The following is a 17,246-nucleotide window of genomic DNA, read 5'->3' as shown; positions in this document are numbered from 1 at the left end:
AAACTCCATACCCACCGTCACACATGGTGATGGGAGCATCATATTGTGGGGATGATTTTCTTCAGCAGGGGCAGGAAAGCTGGTCAGAGTTGATGGGAAGATGGATGGAGCTAAATACAGGGCAATCCTGGAGAAAAACCTGTTACAAGCTGCAAAAGAGTTGAGACCAAAGCATGGGTTCACCTTCCAGGAGGACAATGACAATGACCTTAAACATATTGCCAGAGATACAATGGAGGGTTTAGAGCAAAGCATCTTCATATTTTTAATTCGCTTAGTCAGAGTCCAGACCTAAATCCTATTGAGAATCTGTGGCAAGACTTGAAAAATGATGCTCACATATGCTCTCCATCCAATATCACTGAGCTAGGGCTATTTTGCCAAGAATTGGCAACAATTATAGCCTCTAGATGTACAAAGCTGCTTGGGGCATACCCCAAAAGACTTGCAGCAGTAATTGCATCTATCATTACCTTAAAGCCTGCTTTACACGGTACGATCTATCGTGCAATTTCACGATCGATCGTACCCGCCTCCATAGTTTGTGCGTCACGGGCAATTAGTTGCCCGTGGCGCACAAAGTCGTTAACCCCCGTCACACGGACTTACCTGCTGTGCGACGTTGCTGTGGGCGGCGAACATCCTCTTCCTGAAGGGGGAGGGACGTTCGGCGTCACAGTGACGTCACACAGTGGCCGGCCAATAGAAGTGGAGGGGCGGAGATGAGCGGGACGTAAACATCCCCGCCCACCTCCTTCTTTATAATAATAATAAGTTTTATTTCTATAGCGCCAACATATTCCGCAGCGCTTTACAATTAAGAGGGGACATGTACAGACCATATGAGACAATACAAAATAACAAAACTAAGATACCAGGAGGAGTGAGGGCCCTGCTCGTAAGCTTACAGTCTATGAGGAAATAGGGGAGACACAAAAGGTGAATGGGGGGGAGAAAAGCTTGTCATATATATGGTCCAGCCAACGATTTAATAGGGTATTCAAAAGCAGCTGCATGAACCCGTCATTGGCCAGAATTTATACAGGTACAGGGGACAAGAACTGGAAGTTAATTTTTTTTTTTTTAAAGGGCAGAAAGGGACTAGATTAGATCAGGGCAGTGAGTTGATAGGCTAGTCTAAAGAAATGCGTTTTTAGGGCCCACTTATAGGTGTGGATGTTGGGAATTAATCGGATTTCTCTTGGTAGTGTGTTCCAGAGCATAGGCGCAGCTCGTGAGAAATCTTGAAGATGGGAGTGGGAGGTTCGAATTGTTGAGGATGTCAGTCTTAAGTCATTAGCAGAGCAGAGGGAACGGGTGGGGTGATAGACAGAGATGAGGGAGGAGATGTAGGGCGGTGCAGAACCGTGGAGAGCTTTGTGAGTGAAAGTGATAAGTTTATATTGGATTCTGTAATGGATAGGCAACCAGTGCAATGACTGGCAAAGAGCAGAGGCATCAGTGAAGCGGTTGCAGAGGAAAATGATCCTGGCTGCGGCATTCAGAATGGATTGGAGAGGGGAGAGTTTAGTAACAGGGAGACCAATTAGTAAAGAGTTACAATTATCCAGGCGAGAATGAATGAGAGCGACAGTAAGAGTTTTTGCAGAGTCAACGGTAAGAAAAGGTCAAATTCTTGAGATGTTTTTGAGGTGGAAGTGACAAGAACGAGCAAGTGAACGAATGTGGGGAGTGAATGAAAGATCGGAGTCGAATATAACCCCAAGACAGCGGGTGTTCCTTCCGCATAACCGGCGGGTGCCGCGGGACGGAGGTAAGCTGATGTTCATCGTTCCCGGGGTGTCACACGGAGCGGCGTGGGCTACCCCGGGAACGATGAGCAACCGGCACCATTTTAATTAAACGAGATTATGAAACCGAGCGACGAGAACACGACTCACGATTTGTGAGCGATACTGCGTCGCTCGGAGGTGTCACACAGTCCGACGTCGCAAGCGATACCGGATGTGCATGAATGGCTATGAATGCATGTTCAAGGCACTATATATACTGTGTGTTTTTATATATATATATATATATATATATATATATATATATATATAGTGCTGAATGTTCCATTAAGTGACACATTAGGTCATTGCTTTAAGGGAAAACTGGCTACAATATACAGTGCCACACAAACCTTTCATAACGCCCAAGGTGGCCTTATGAAATATTTGTCATGTACTGTACTTCTTTCCATGTATAAAGTTGATAAATCATAAATATGCACCCAGAAAATCAGAAGAACGTGCTTTCCTGTGAGTCATGTAATCACAGACTGATCTCTGCTGCTAATGTGTAAAGTAGAGCAAAGCTGACTGGGATTACACGTACAGTTTTCATGTTATGGCCATCAGTATGGAGGGAGGAGAATACAAAAGAGATGAAGATGGAGTCAGAGGAGAGCTGCAGAGGTGTTAGTAATGGTACTCAGCTCTGCTGTATTCCCGCTCCCACCATAATGACTGCTGTGAAATGAAAGCTGACTGTGTTTGTAATTGCACGTTAGAGATGAGGACTGAGTAGGGCCATCTATCATTATATCTCACAGGTTAAGGCATCTTCTTCTGACCTTTGGGGAGGGGGGGGGCAAATTCTTTTTCTCTCCTGCATGACATCTCCTGCTCCTCAGAGACAAATCTCCTGTAAGCCCAGGTGAAGTAAAGTATGATAAATTATAACCTACACTTTACAAGCTAATATCTCTGCAATAGAGATATATACACAGTACACACACACACACACACACATACATATATATATATATATATATATATATATATATATATATATATATATATATATATATATATATACAGTGCCTACAAGTGGTATTCAACCCCCTGCAGATTTAGCAGGTTTGATAAGATGCAAATAAGTTAGAGCCTGCAAACTTCAAACAAGAGCAGGATTTATTAACAGATGCATAAATCTTACAAATCAACAAGTTATGTTGCTCAGTTAAATTTTAATAAATTTTCAACATAAAAGTGTGGGTCAATTATTATTCAACCCCTAGGTTTAATATTTTGTGGAATAACCCTTGTTTGCAATTACAGCTAATAATCGTCTTTTATAAGACCTGATCAGGCCGGCACAGGTCTCTGGAGTTATCTTGGCCCACTCCTCCATGCAGATCTTCTCCAAGTTATCTAGGTTCTTTGGGTGTCTCATGTGGACTTTAATCTTGAGCTCCTTCCACAAGTTTTCAATTGGGTTAAGGTCAGGAGACTGACTAGGCCACTGCAACACCTTGATTTTTTCCCTCTTGAACCAGGCCTTGCTTTTCTTGGCTGTGTGCTTTGGGTCGTTGTCTTCTTGGAAGATGAAATGACGACCCATCTTAAGATCCTTGATGGAGGAGCGGAAGTTCTTGGCCAAAATCTCCAGGTAGGCCGTGCTATCCATCTTCCCATGGATGCGGACCAGATGGCCAGGCCCCTTGGCTGAGAAACAGCCCCACAGCATGATGCTGCCACCACCATGCTTGACTGTAGGGATGGTATTCTTGGGGTCGTATGCAGTGCCATCCAGTCTCCAAACGTCACGTGTGTGGATGGCACCAAAGATCTCGATCTTGGTCTTATCAGACCAGAGAACCTTGAACCAGTCTGTCTCAGAGTCCTCCAAGTGATCATGAGCAAACTGTAGACGAGCCTTGACATGACGCTTTGAAAGTAAAGGTACCTTACGGGCTCGTCTGGAACGGAGACCATTGCGGTGGAGTATGTTACTTATCGTATTGATTGAAACCAATGTCCCCACTGCCATGAGATCTTCCCGGAGCTCCTTCCTTGTTGTCCTTGGGTTAGCCTTGACTCTTCGGACAAGCCTGGCCTCGGCACGGGTGGAAACTTTCAAAGGCTGTCCAGGCCGTGGAAGGCTAACAGTAGTTCCATAAGCCTTCCACTTCCGGATGATGCTCCCAACAGTGGAGACAGGTAGGCCCAACTCCTTGGAAAGGGTTTTGTACCCCTTGCCAGCCTTGTGACCCTCCACGATCTTGTCTCTGATGGCCTTGGAATGCTCCTTTGTCTTTCCCATGTTGACCAAGTATGAGTGCTGTTCACAAGTTTGGGGAGGGTCTTAATTAGTCAGAAAAGGCTGGAAAAAGAGATAATTAATCCAAACATGTGACGCTCATTGTTCTTTGTGCCTGAAATACTTCTTAATACTTTAGGGGAACCAAACAGAATTCTTGTGGTTTGAGGGGTTGAATAATAAATGACCCTCTGAATAAACTTTTCACAATTTAAAAAAAAAAAAAAAGAAATAACATTCATTTTTGCTGCAGTGCATTTCACACTTCCAGGCAGATCTACAGTCCAAATGTCACAATGCCAAGTTACTTCCGAATGTGTAAACCTGCTAAATCTGCAGGGGGTTGAATACTACTTGTAGGCACTGTATATACAGTATATATATATATATATATATATATATATATATATATATATATATACAATTTTCAGAGCAGCACTTAAAAATAACTTGGGTGCAAAATCCTTCACAACAGCATCCTACCGTCCCTTCAATATTTCCAAAAAATGCACTCCACTTCTCTTTCAAGTAAAATCTTCTTTAATGGCCCATATCACAGGACATTTCGGTCAAAAGCTGACCTTTTTCCAACAGTGTTCCAGGAACACTGTTGGAAAAAGGTCAGCCTTTGACCGAAACGTCCTGTGATATGGGCCAATAAAGGAGATTTTATTTGAAAGAGAAGTGGAGTGCTACCTTCTGATTGTTTAGAAAATTGTTTTTGGAAATATACGGTATATATATACATACACATATATAAATATATATATATATATATATATATATATATATATAAATAGAGAGAGAGAGATATATAAATTTTACTCAGTTTCAAAGTCTTCATTCTATGTTGTGGCCAGTTTAACATGCACAAACTGGTGAAAGATCATCTTCAGGATTCCGTACTTAATTAGGAGAAAAATCATACAAAATCCAATCTTTTCATAACTGCGGAGATTGAACCTAATCTAATAACTGTCTACAGCTAATCCAATTTTGCTTTGTAGGATCTGCAGTTTTTCTATGTGGTTTGTGTATAATTAGAGAACATCACACAGATATACCAAAGCGGAATGTAACTCTGTAGGGCTGTGTCTTTTGTATATAGTGATAAGATGTAAGATAATGCTACAGGTCAACCAGCAGAACCAGGAAATAATACATCGGTATATTACATTATGACATGGCATCTATATAAACAAATATTGTATATGTTTTCAATGGCGTTAAAACTCTTGGGGGGCTGAGGACTGAGATAACAGTCTATATACTTACCACTTTTTTCTCAAAACCAAACAATCCTAATGGAGAGTCATTGGGGGGAATGTTAACCATGACAGTAGTTTCTTTACCAAGTCTGGCCCCATTTGTCACTTCTTTTAAGGAGACATTGAATGTTTCTAAAAACTCGACGATGGTGTCATCCAATATAAAGATCTCAATGACGCCTGAAGACTGCAAAGGTAAATGACAAGTTACTTTCATTTTTGCACAAATTCTCATTATAGAACTTTCTTAGATACGCATTTCCTCATCTTTTTATGCCAAAAGTTTCTTTAGGACTCATAATGTTTTTTTTTTCTGTATTTTTATCGCCCTCTGGTGGATGGAGTCAAGGCGATCCAATGTTCTATTATGAACACAGACTGGAAAAGAATTTTTATATATTCTTCCATTTTATGATGACCATTTTACATAGATTCTTACACTACCTATATCCTTACTGTACTTATCTTCGAATATGGGCAAGTATACAGTATAGGATACTGTACAACAATAAACATCAACATATATAAATGTATATAAAGATAAAAAAGTCCACAGATCTTTAACCTATATTTTGTCGGCATGATTTGATCTAAATTAATTTTACTAATACACAGACCTGTCCATCAGAAAATGTAAGATTCCCTGAGGATGGTGTAAAATCGTCACGACTTGCAGTGATTGGCAGCGCTTCCCAAAAAACAGTCACAAGGCCAAATTTTCCAGCTTGTCTCACAACAGGGAGTCTCAGTACATTCTGCGGAGGAGGAACCTCATAGCCTATCACAGCTCCACTAACACCCTGGAACAGAAAAGGTATAAGCTTATGGTCACGGGAAAATCGTAGCGTGGGTCCACAGACCTGCTAAAGTAGGACAGAATATGTCAAGCATTTCATAACAAACCTTTATTCCATTGTAAGGCTGTATACGTAAGGCAACTATATGTATTCACTATATCGACAAAAGTATTGAGACACCTACACATTACACCTACAGGAGCGTCTATGACATGCCATTCTAAAGCCATTAATATGATGCTGCAGCTAAAACAGCTTCAAACATTCTGGGAAGGTTTTCTACAAAATGTTGGCGTTTGTGGGATTTTTTGCCTATTCATGGTTCACAATTTCTGTTCTTCGATATTCATCCCTCCAGAGAACGCATTTTCCCTGCTCCAGAGTCCAGTGGTGGCGTGCCTTACATCACTCAATCCGATGTTTGGCATTGTGCTCAGTAATATAAGGCTTCAAAGCAGTTAATAAGTTATGGAAATCCAAGCCATGAAGCTCTTGACACACAGTTTTTGTGGCGATGTGATTGTCAGAGGCAGTTTGCATATCTATCTTTAGTTATTGACTTTTCTGCCTCACATGGCTGTACACTGCACTGAGTTGCTGTGCTTCTTGAACGTGTTACACACCTGTCCTGGGTTTCCCAGGCTCCGCTTCCTTCCCCTGGTTCCACTGCCTTCTGTTGTGCTCCACGTTGGGTTTTGCAAGTTTCCCAGTGTGGTTCAATTACATCATCTCCATGAACCTATTTAAAGCCCATTAAGACGTACACCTGTGTTTAGGCATTGAGAATCTAGACTTTTGTTTAGCTTATTCCACCTTTTGTGCAACTGTGTTTTAACTTGCTACATCTGTCCTGTTTCTCCTGAGATTCCCGAGTGTGTCAAATCCTTGTTTCCCACATACAGTTTATTCCTGCTTGCTGTATCAATGTATGCCCACCCAGACTTCGGGTTTAGAGGATCCACATCACCTGGTCAGCCTAAAGGCCCCGTCACACGCTACGATATATCTAACGATATGTCATCGGGGTCACGGAATTCATGATGCATATTCGGCATCGTTAGAGATGTCATAGCGCGTGACACCGCCGAACGACTGTGAACGAGCAAAAATACTGACTGTATCGTTGCTCGTTGACACGTCGTTCATTTTCATAAAATCGTTCCTCCTTCTGCACGCCGGTGGTTCCTCGATCCTGAGGCAGCACACATTGCTCAGTGTGACACCTCGGGAACGACGAACACAGCTTACCTACGTCCCGCCGGCAATGCGGTAGGTAGGAGGTGGGCGGGATGTTACGTCCCGCTCATCTCCGCCCCTCCGCTTCTATTGGGCGGCCACTGTGTGACATCGCTGTGACGCCGAATGTCCCTCCCCCTTCAGGAAGAGGATGTTCACTGCCCACAGCGACGTCGTGAGGGAGGTAAGTACGTGTGACGGGGTAAATGACTTTGTGCGCCACGGGCAATTAATTGCCCATGACGCACAAACGACGGGGGCGGGTGCAATCGCTCATGCGATCGCACAACATATCGACACGTGTGACGGGGCCTTAACACAACGATTAAACTTCTCAATGATATCACTCATAGGTGACCATGGAATATTTAGGAAGGAAGAAATTTAATGAACTGACTTGTCCCATCGATGGTACAGGTAAAATCTCAAATTCATCGAGCTTTACAACAACCCATTCATTCACAAATGGTTGTAGAGGCCGACTGTATGTCGATGTCGGGACTTTATATACTTGTGGCAATAGGACTGAATGCAAAACCTGTTTCAATTAATAGGATGTGTGTCCCAATACTATTGTCAATATCTATGTCTCACAGTGGCTAGAGTCTTCATATATGATGTGGCACCCGTCCACTATCAGGTGGATAAACATATACCACAAGGCAAACATTTTTTTGTCTTGTCCGTCGATATAGGACTCTCCATATAGGACAATGCAGTGTAAAGAGCTTTCCTGTACAGTGGAATAAGTGATAAGCAGATGGATACCAACCACACAGAGGCCGCCAGGACTCACTTTTGGCCTTTGGCCGCCATGTTTTACTTATGGGCCGATGAAAACCATTTTTCTCAGCGTATGCATAGAATGTAGAGCACAAACACCATGTGCACTGGGCATAACAGATTTTTAGGTCTTTGAGCCTTTTTCTAAATTCTTCAATCCGCACTGTATTAATGTAAAGCAATTAAATGTTTGTTTTTCCCAACAAGATGAAATAATGTAGAGCTGCTTATCAGTGTATGGACACAAGGCATCATCATGGAAAAATGTCTGCTGTCTTGGTAAGTTCTGGTGGTGTGCTGCCACCTAGTGAGTCAATATTCAATTACATGCTGCAAAATTGGACTTTGGGTTAATAACAGCAACCCAAAAAGAAAATGCAACTGGTTACCCTAATATGCCTCAATATCTCATACATTTCATAACATCTGCAACAGAATTCCGTATGAGCACTATATGACTAAATGGCATGCTGTCTAGTGTCTGGGGCAATTTGAAAGTGTGTGGAGTCCTTGACAATTCCTGATGCCAAATGCATTTGTACTGATCCAGATTTACAGCCTGTATAATTGTACACAGCTAGTATCATAATTCGGAGATTAAATCTTCCATCATTCCCTGCTGACTTAAAGGGGTTTTCTGGGAAGATAAAAATGTATATCAATTTACAATCTGTCAGAAACTATAAAGGCTCATACCCTCGGCCTTTTATTACTTTACGTTATTTTACTACTATTCACAGCACTGCTGCTGCTCCTGACTACTCTCCCTCTGTTATGGGATGTTACATGAGAGCTCAGGAGCTTGTATATTACTTGTCATCTGCTTCTCCAGCTTTCACTCCATGCTCCTTGACAGGTCACATACAAGCTATGAAGGTGCAGTCAGGCAGTGTGGAATAGGAGGCATGGCTTGCAGAAGCAGCAATACAATGCCTCCATTCTGTAGTGCCTGACTGCACCTTCCCAGCTTGTATATGACCTGTCAAGGAGCATGGAGTGAAAGCTGGAGAAGCAGATGACAAGTAATATACAAGCTATGGAGGGGTGCAGGTACTGCAGAACAAAACTGAGGGGGAACATCAAACTAGCACACAGCGTGTGACAAGCCTTGGTAATCAGCTGTGACCTGCATAAGCAAGAAGTAGAAAGCCACGCCCTGTTATCAGACATAATGTCCAAAAAGAAAAAGGGGCCCTCAACAGCAGCAGGTGCGATGTGAGGTGACAATGAGAAGTAGACAAAACCCAGGAGAAAAACACAAAATGAGCATATACCCCATAATAAAGTAAATAATGGTAGTACATTTAAATAAGATAATGCACGTTTTGTTAACACTGTTTGATCAAAGAGAGTAAAAGCCAAGGTAAGGTTTGAATACTAGAGTAGTAGTGTAGGACTATCCCAGTGAGCACACTTTGGCATGGAGGGATGGCTTTTACGCTCTTTGATCAAACAGTGTTAACCAAGTCCCATATATTATGTATACAGTATGTACTACCACTATTTACTTTATTATGGGGTATATGCTTATTGTGTTTTTCTCTTGGGTTTTGCCTGTGAAATTGCCACAGTGTGAATGTGCTCTTATTGCATATATACTAACATACTCTAGCTTATTCTTTTGGTTTCACAGTGAAAAGTAGTAAAATCACATGAAGTTACGTAAGAACAGGCAGGAGGGTATGAACCTTTATAATTTAGACAGAATGCAATTTTAAATACATTGATATCTCCCTGGAGTAGTCCTTTAATGTATGCACTGGGCTAATTGTGGTGATTTGCTCTTCCGTTAGGGATGTATCTGTTGACAAGCAGAATTGTGATGGCCTATAGTCAATTTTTAGCAGAATGTGTGATATACCAAGCACACGTACCTTAGTAACATTGAACTGAAATACACCTCTAGGCTCATCATTCTCAAGGATGGTTAGTTGACATATTTCTTCACCAGGCTTCTTGACCAGGGGCATTCCACTTGAGATAGAGGAGTTCACTAACTGGACATCAGTGATGTTCAAGATAAAGCTTTCATTTAACTCTGGAGTCTCATCCTGAAACGAGATTTCTAATGAAAAATCCAAATGTGGTACAAACGTATCCAGGAATTAATATCCACTATGGACTGGAGCACTCCGAGAACTGTATGGGGCCATGGACCTTCTCTATTACTGGTCAACAACTGTAAATACAGTAGGATATTTAGTTGTATTTTTATTTGTTTTTTTTCTTCTACCTTCACCCTTAACAAATTTTATGCACTTGTTATGTATGTGCAATATTCCAATATAAAATAATACAGCATCTTACAGGTCCAAAAAAGAGAATTTTGTTTACTTACCGTAAATTCTTTTTCTTATAGTTCCGTATTGGGAGACCCAGACCATGGGTGTTTAGCTTCTGCCTCCGGAGGACACACAAAGTACTACACTTAAAAGTGTAGCTCCTCCCTCTGAGCTTATACACCCCCTGGTGAGCAGACCCAGCCAGTTTAGTGCAAAAGCTGAAGTAGAATAGCCACCCACAAGTAGAACAGAGCAAGAGCCGGAACAACCGGAGACTCTGTCCACGACAACAGCCGGTGAGAACACGCGGAACAAGAAAATTGCCAACAGGCAAAAGGGAGGGTGCTGGGTCTCCCAATACAGAACTATAAGAAAAAGAATTTACGGTAAGTAAACAAAATTCTCTTTTTCTTTATCGTTCCTTTGGGAGACCCAGACCATGGGACGTTCCAAAGCAGTCCCTGGGTGGGAAATAAACAGAATAAACTAAGAAGTAGGCAGAACCTAACTTCACAAATGGGCGACAGCCGCCTGAAGGATGTGTCTGCCCAAACTCGCATCTGCCGAAGCATGAGCATGCACTTGGTAGTGCTTCGAAAAGGTATGCAGGCTAGTCTAAGTGGCAGCCTGACAGACTTGTTGAGCCGTAGCCTGGTGCATAAAAGCCCAAGAGGCACCGACAGCTCTGGTCGAATGTGCCTTGATCCCCGGCGGGGGAGGCACCTGAGTAATCTGGTAGGCGTCCGAAATGGTCGATCTAATCCAACGGGCTAAGGTCGGCTTAGAAGCAGAGAGGCCCTTGCACCGACCTGTGGTTAGCACAAAAAGAGAAGTGCACCGCCTAAGTGCAGCGGTGCGAGACACATAGATCCGGAGAGCACGCACCAGATCCAGAGTATGCAGCGCTTTTTCAAAGCGATGAACAGGAGCCGGACAAAAGGAAGGTAGGGTAATGTCCTGGTTAAGGTGGAAAGGAGAGACCACCTTAGGAAGAAAGTCCGGAGTCGGACGGAGAACCACCTTGTCTTGATGAAAAACCAAAAAAGGTGACTCCGAAGAGAGCGCAGCCAAATCAGAGACTCTCCTGAGGGAAGTTATGGCCACCAGAAAGGCCACTTTCTATGAAAGACGATACAAGGAAACTTCCCTAAGAGGCTCAAAGGGGGGTTTCTGCAAAACCGTGAGAACCAAATTAAGGTCCCAGGGATCAAAGGGCCGCCGGTAAGGCGGAATGATGTGAGACGCGCCCTGCATGAAGGTGCGGACCTGAGCCAGCCGAGCGAGACGCCGCTGGAACAGAACAGACAGAGCTGAGACTTGTCCCTTGAGAGAGTTGAGGGACAGTCCTAGCTGCAGACCGGACTGTAGAAAAGACAGAAGGGTCGGCAAGGAGAAAGGCCACGGAGGATGGTCGGTAGAGCGACACCAGGACAGGAAAATTCTCCAAGTCCTGTGATAGATCTTAGCGGAGGAAGACTTACTGGCCCGAGTCATAGTGGAGATGACTTCAGGAGGAATACCAGAAGCCGTCAAAATCCAGGACTCAAGAGCCACGCCGTCAATTTGAGAGCCGCAGAATTCGGGCGGAAAAACGGACCTTGCGAGAGTAGGTCTGGACGGTCCGGGAGATGCCCCGGCATCTCTACGGACAGATGGAGCAGGTCTGGATACCAAGCTCGCCTGGGCCAGTCCGGTGCAATGAGGATGACTCGACGGCCCTCCATTCTGATCTTGCGCAGGACTCTGGGCAAGAGAGCTAGAGGGGGAAACACGTAGGATAGACGAAACTGGGACCAGTCTTGAACCAGACCGTCCGCGGCGAATGCCTGAGGATCGTGGGAGCGAGCCACGTAAACAGGAACTTTGTTGTTGTGACGGGATGCCATTAGGTCCACATCCGGAGTGCCCCATTTGCGGCAGATTGACTGAAACACTGCCGGGTGCAGGGACCACTCACCACCGTCCACGGTTTGATGGCTGAGATAATCTGCCTCCCAGTTTTCCACGCCTGGGATGTGGACTGCGGATATGGTGGACTTGGAGTCCTCCACCCATTGAAGGATGCGTTGTACCTCCAACATTGCCAGGCGGCTGCGTGTCCCGCCTTGGTGATTGATGTAGGCAACCGCTGTCGCGTAGTCTGACTGGACTCGAATGTGCCTGCCCGCCAACAGGTGGTGAAAAGCTAGGAGAGCTAGAAGCACGGCTCTGGTCTCCAGCACATTGATTGAAAAGGCTGACTCGGACGGAGTCCAAGTGCCCTGCGCTCTGTGGTGGAGACATACCGCTCCCCAGCCGGATAGACTGGCATCCGTGGTGAGGATCACCCAGGACGGGGCCAGGAAGTAGCGCCCCTGGGACAGAGAGAGGGGCCGAAGCCACCACTGAAGAGAGCTCCTGGTCTGTGGCGACAGAGCCACTAACCTGTGTAAGGAGGAAAGCCGCTTGTCCCAACAGCGGAGAATGTCCAGCTGTAGGGGGCGCAGATGGAACTGGGCAAAGGGGACAGCTTCCATTGACGCCACCATTTGACCCAGCACCTGCATCAGACACTTGAGGGTATAACGGCGGGGCCCCAGCAGAGAGCGCACTGCCAGTTGGAGGGACTGCTGTTTGACTAAGGGCAACTTCACAAGTGCCGGCAAAGTCTCGAACTGCATCCCTAGATACGTGAGACTCTGGGTCGGAGTCAGAGTGGATTTGGGTAGATTGACTAGCCACCCGAATTGGGCTAGAGTGGCGAGAGTGAGCGAGACACTCCGCTGACAGCCTGCGCTGGATGAAGCCTTGACTAGAAGGTCATCCAGGTAAGGAATCACTGCCAACCCCTGTAGGTGCAGAACCGCAATCACTGCTGCCATGATCTTGGTGAATACCCGAGGGGCTGTGGCCAACCGGAAGGGGAAAGCCACAAATTGGAAATGATCTTCTCCGATTGCAAAATGTAGCCAACGCTGGTGTGAAACTGCAATTGGCACATGCAGATAGGAATCTCTGATGTTGATGGACGCCAGGAAATCCTCTTGGGTCATTGAGGCAATGACTGATCGCAGAGACTCCATGCGAAAGTGCCGCACCTGAACATGCTTGTTGAGAAGCTTGAGATCCAGGATGGGCCGGAATGTACCGTCCTTTTTGGGGACTAGGAAGAGATTTGAGTAGAAACCTCTGAACCGTTCCCGGGCGGGAACCGGTACAATTACTCCGTTGGCCTGCAAGGATGCCACGGCCTGTGAGAAGGCGGCGGCCTTGGAGCAGGGGGGGTTGAGAGAAAAAATCTGTTTGGCGGTCTGGAAGAGAATTCTATCCTGTAGCCGTGGGAGATGATATCTCTCACCCACTGATCGGAGACGTGTTGAAACCAAGCGTCGCCAAAGTGGGAGAGCCTGCCACCGACTAAGGACGTTGCTGGAGTGGGCAGATAGTCACGAGGAGGCTGCCTTAGTGGCAGCACCTCCTGCGGTCTTCTGCGGACGCGCTTTTGGGCGCCAGTTGGATTTCTGGTCCTTGGCTGAGTTAGTGGATGAGGCCGAGGGCTTAGAGGACGACCAGTTGGAGGAACGAAAGGAACGAAACCTCGACTGATTCCTACCCTGGGCAGGTTTCCTGGCTTTGGTTTGTGGCATGGAAGTACTCTTCCCGCCAGTAGCTTCCTTAATAATTTCATCCAGCTGTTCTCCGAACAGCCGGGACCCAGCAAAAGGGAGCCCAGCAAGGTACTTCTTTGAAGAAGCATCTGCCTTCCACTCTCGAAGCCACAAGATCCTGCGGATAGCGAGGAAATTAGCCGAAGCCACCGCAGTGCGGTGAGAAGCCTCCAGCATGGCAGACATGGCATGGGATGAAAAAGCTGAAGCTTGGGAACTCAAGGTAACCATTTCGGGCATAGATTCCCTGGTGAGGGAATGCATCTCCTCTAGAGAAGCAGAGATGGCTTTGAGAGCCCACACTGCTGCAAAAGTCGGGGAAAACGAGGCCCCCGCCGCTTCATATACGGATTTGGCCAGAAGGTCAATCTGGCGGTCAGTGGAATCCTTAAGGGAGGTGCCGTCAGCCACCGACACAACGGTCCGGGCTGAGAGCCTAGACACCGGGGGGTCTACCTTTGGGGACTGAGCCCACTCCTTGACCACCTCAGGTGGAAAGGGAAAACGGTCATCAGAACCACGCTTTGGGAAGCGTTTGTCAGGACAGGCCCTGGGTTTGGTCACAGCAGCCTGAAAACTGGAGTGGTTAAAGAACACACTCTTTGCCCTCTTAGGCGAGGTAAACTGGTGCTTTTCTGCCAGAGAGGGTTGCTCCTCTGATACTGGCGGATTGAGATCCAGTACAGAGTTAATGGAAGCAATCAAGTCACTAACATCTGAGTCACTTTCGGACAGATCAACGGGGTACATGGAGTTAGCCTCCGAGCCCCCTGTAAAGGCATCCTCCTCATCCTGCGAGTCCGCTCTTGAATCAGAGCCGTGGGAGGAGGAGGGAGAGGGAACCCTACGTCTCTTCTTAGGAGGACGGGGTCTGGGACCTGATGATGAATCCTCTGTGAGCTCCGGTCCTGAGAGAGCCCTAGCAGCAGAGGCACCCTGTGAGGGGGGCTGATGCATATTCAGCAAAGTTCTGGACAGAAGTCCCATGGACTCAGCAAAAGACTGGGAGATAGACCTAGAAAAGGATTCTACCCAAGCCGGGGGCTCAGCCACAGGAGCAGGAGCAGCCTGAGAGACCACTGGGGGAGAGACTCCAGGCTGTGGCACCGCCAAGGTAGAGCAGGCATCACAATGTGGATAGGTGCTCGGTTCAGGCAGCAGGAGCTTACATGCAGCGCATACAGAGTAAAGCTTTGGAGCCTTGCTCCTCGTGTGAGACATGCTGCTGGTGTGGGGGCTCTGCCAGAGAATGAACCCCAGAGAGTATATACAGAGGTCCACAACCAGAGCCGGTTGTGGCTTACCAGACTGTTGTGCTGTGCAGAGCGGTGTTGTGTGCCCTCTAGATCCCGAAGCCCGGACCCCCAAACACAGCACCTCAGCAGGGATGCAGAACGCAGACCAGCGCTGAGTGAACTCTGAGAAAATGGCCGCCGGAGCGAAGAGAGGGGGCGGGACTTGCAAGAAGAGCGGGATCTGGAGGGCCATAGAGGCCTACAGGGGAGGAGACACGCACAGCAGTGGGGAGTGTCCCTCCCTTGTGCAAAACGGCCGCTGGGAGGAGCCGCGCTGTCCCTCTGCATGAGTGACATGCGAGGGCAGTGAAACGAAACTAGGCCTCCGGCGAAGCCGGGGCCTAAATTTGAGCGGCGAGGCCGACGCGCAGGCACCATCGGCGCGGTTCTCGGGCGACAGCTAGAGAACCCGCCGGAAATGTCAGTAAATACAGCAAGCACACTCTCCCCAAACAATAAAGCACAGGGACCCCCAAATATAAACGCCTCAGGTACTTAGCTGCTGAGACGCAGGGCCAGGTCCCTGGGGATGAGTGCTCCGGTCCAGCAGGGTCCTGAAGGGCTGCGGATGGAGACCGGTCTCCTGCCAGGCATGGAGACCGTGCTGGCTCCCACTTCAAGCCAGAGCCCAGGAGGGATGGTGAAGGAGCACGGCATGTAAGGCTCCAGCCTAAGAAATCAACCTTACAACACCGCCGACACAGTGGGGTGAGAAGGGACATGCCGGGGGTCCAGACGTGGACCCGCAGTTCTTCAAACTCATTCCAAAAGACAAAAATCATATGAGAATGCATGTGTGGATGTATGCCTCCTGAACACAAAGCGATAAACTGGCTGGGTCTGCTCACCAGGGGGTGTATAAGCTCAGAGGGAGGAGCTACACTTTTAAGTGTAGTACTTTGTGTGTCCTCCGGAGGCAGAAGCTAAACACCCATGGTCTGGGTCTCCCAAAGGAACGATAAAGAAATAAAGAATATACATAAAGGAATAAATAAATAAAGAATAAAGAAATTGTACTGTATTATGAGATACAAATTGAATCATTTGAGCCAGGTGTAGAGTGTGATGGAGCAGAGAGCCATAAACTCCCTACGCATCAACTTACTCTGGTAATTCATAGACCTCCTTAGGCCTGCGGTGTACCAGAAGTTGGCAGCGTGCAAAGGATGTCCGGCAGTGCACACAACGTCTTTGTGGTGCTCTCACCCAACCTGCTATAGACTGTTGGGAGCAGATTTAGGTGAATTTGTTTTAATTTTATTTTTTAAAATATTAAATAAAATATTTAAAATATTAAATATTTAAAATATTTTAAACTGGAAGTGAAAGCATGGGACAATCCATAGGTGGACAACAATATTGTATAGAGGCACAAAGGAGAGTACAATTATTTTATGGAAGCACAAAGAGGGACATCATTATTGTATGTAGAGATAGAAGTCTTTGAGACTTAAGGCCCAGTCACACACAACGACTTACCAGCAATCCCGAAAATGATGTGACCTGATAGGGATCGCTGGTAAGTGGCTGGGAGGTCGCTGGTGAGATGTCACACAGTCAGATCTTACCAGCGATGCAGGAACAATACAGGTCGCAGTAGCGACCTGTATAACGATCTCAGTAGTGACTGTGACCCTGTCACACAGTGTCAAACACAACGATGTGTCCTGCCCAGCAGGACATCGCCTTTGAAGAAAATGGCCTGGACCATTCTGCAAGGACTAGCGATCTCACAGCAGGGGCCTGATCGCTGGTAGATGTCACACATAACGAGATCGCTAACGGGATCGCTACTGCGTCACCAAACGGTGACTTAGCAGCGATCTCGCTAGCGATCTCGTTATGTGTGACGGTACCTTTACAGACTGTGCTGATAGTAAAGGACAAACCCATG

The 17,246-nt window shown here is 46.3% G+C and overlaps 1 protein-coding gene across 1 annotated transcript in view; it reads right to left on the bottom strand.

The window, feature by feature from the left end:
* The window catches only part of ADGRV1 (adhesion G protein-coupled receptor V1), a 380,769-nt gene that overhangs the window by 50,793 nt on the left and 312,730 nt on the right, over window positions 1-17,246 (bottom strand). The window contains exons 56-58 of the mRNA XM_075326288.1: window positions 10,003-10,179; window positions 5,930-6,112; window positions 5,320-5,499 (exon numbers count right to left, since the gene is read on the bottom strand). Of these exons, the coding sequence (XP_075182403.1) occupies window positions 5,320-5,499; window positions 5,930-6,112; window positions 10,003-10,179 (540 nt within the window). The remainder of the gene's footprint in view (window positions 1-5,319; window positions 5,500-5,929; window positions 6,113-10,002; window positions 10,180-17,246) is intronic.

This window comes from Anomaloglossus baeobatrachus, chromosome 1 (assembly GCF_048569485.1).
Source record: "Anomaloglossus baeobatrachus isolate aAnoBae1 chromosome 1, aAnoBae1.hap1, whole genome shotgun sequence".
In the NCBI taxonomy this organism is placed as follows: domain Eukaryota; kingdom Metazoa; phylum Chordata; class Amphibia; order Anura; family Aromobatidae; genus Anomaloglossus; species Anomaloglossus baeobatrachus.
Note: the sequence above shows the minus strand (reverse complement) of the source record. Positions and strands in the feature narration are given on the sequence as shown.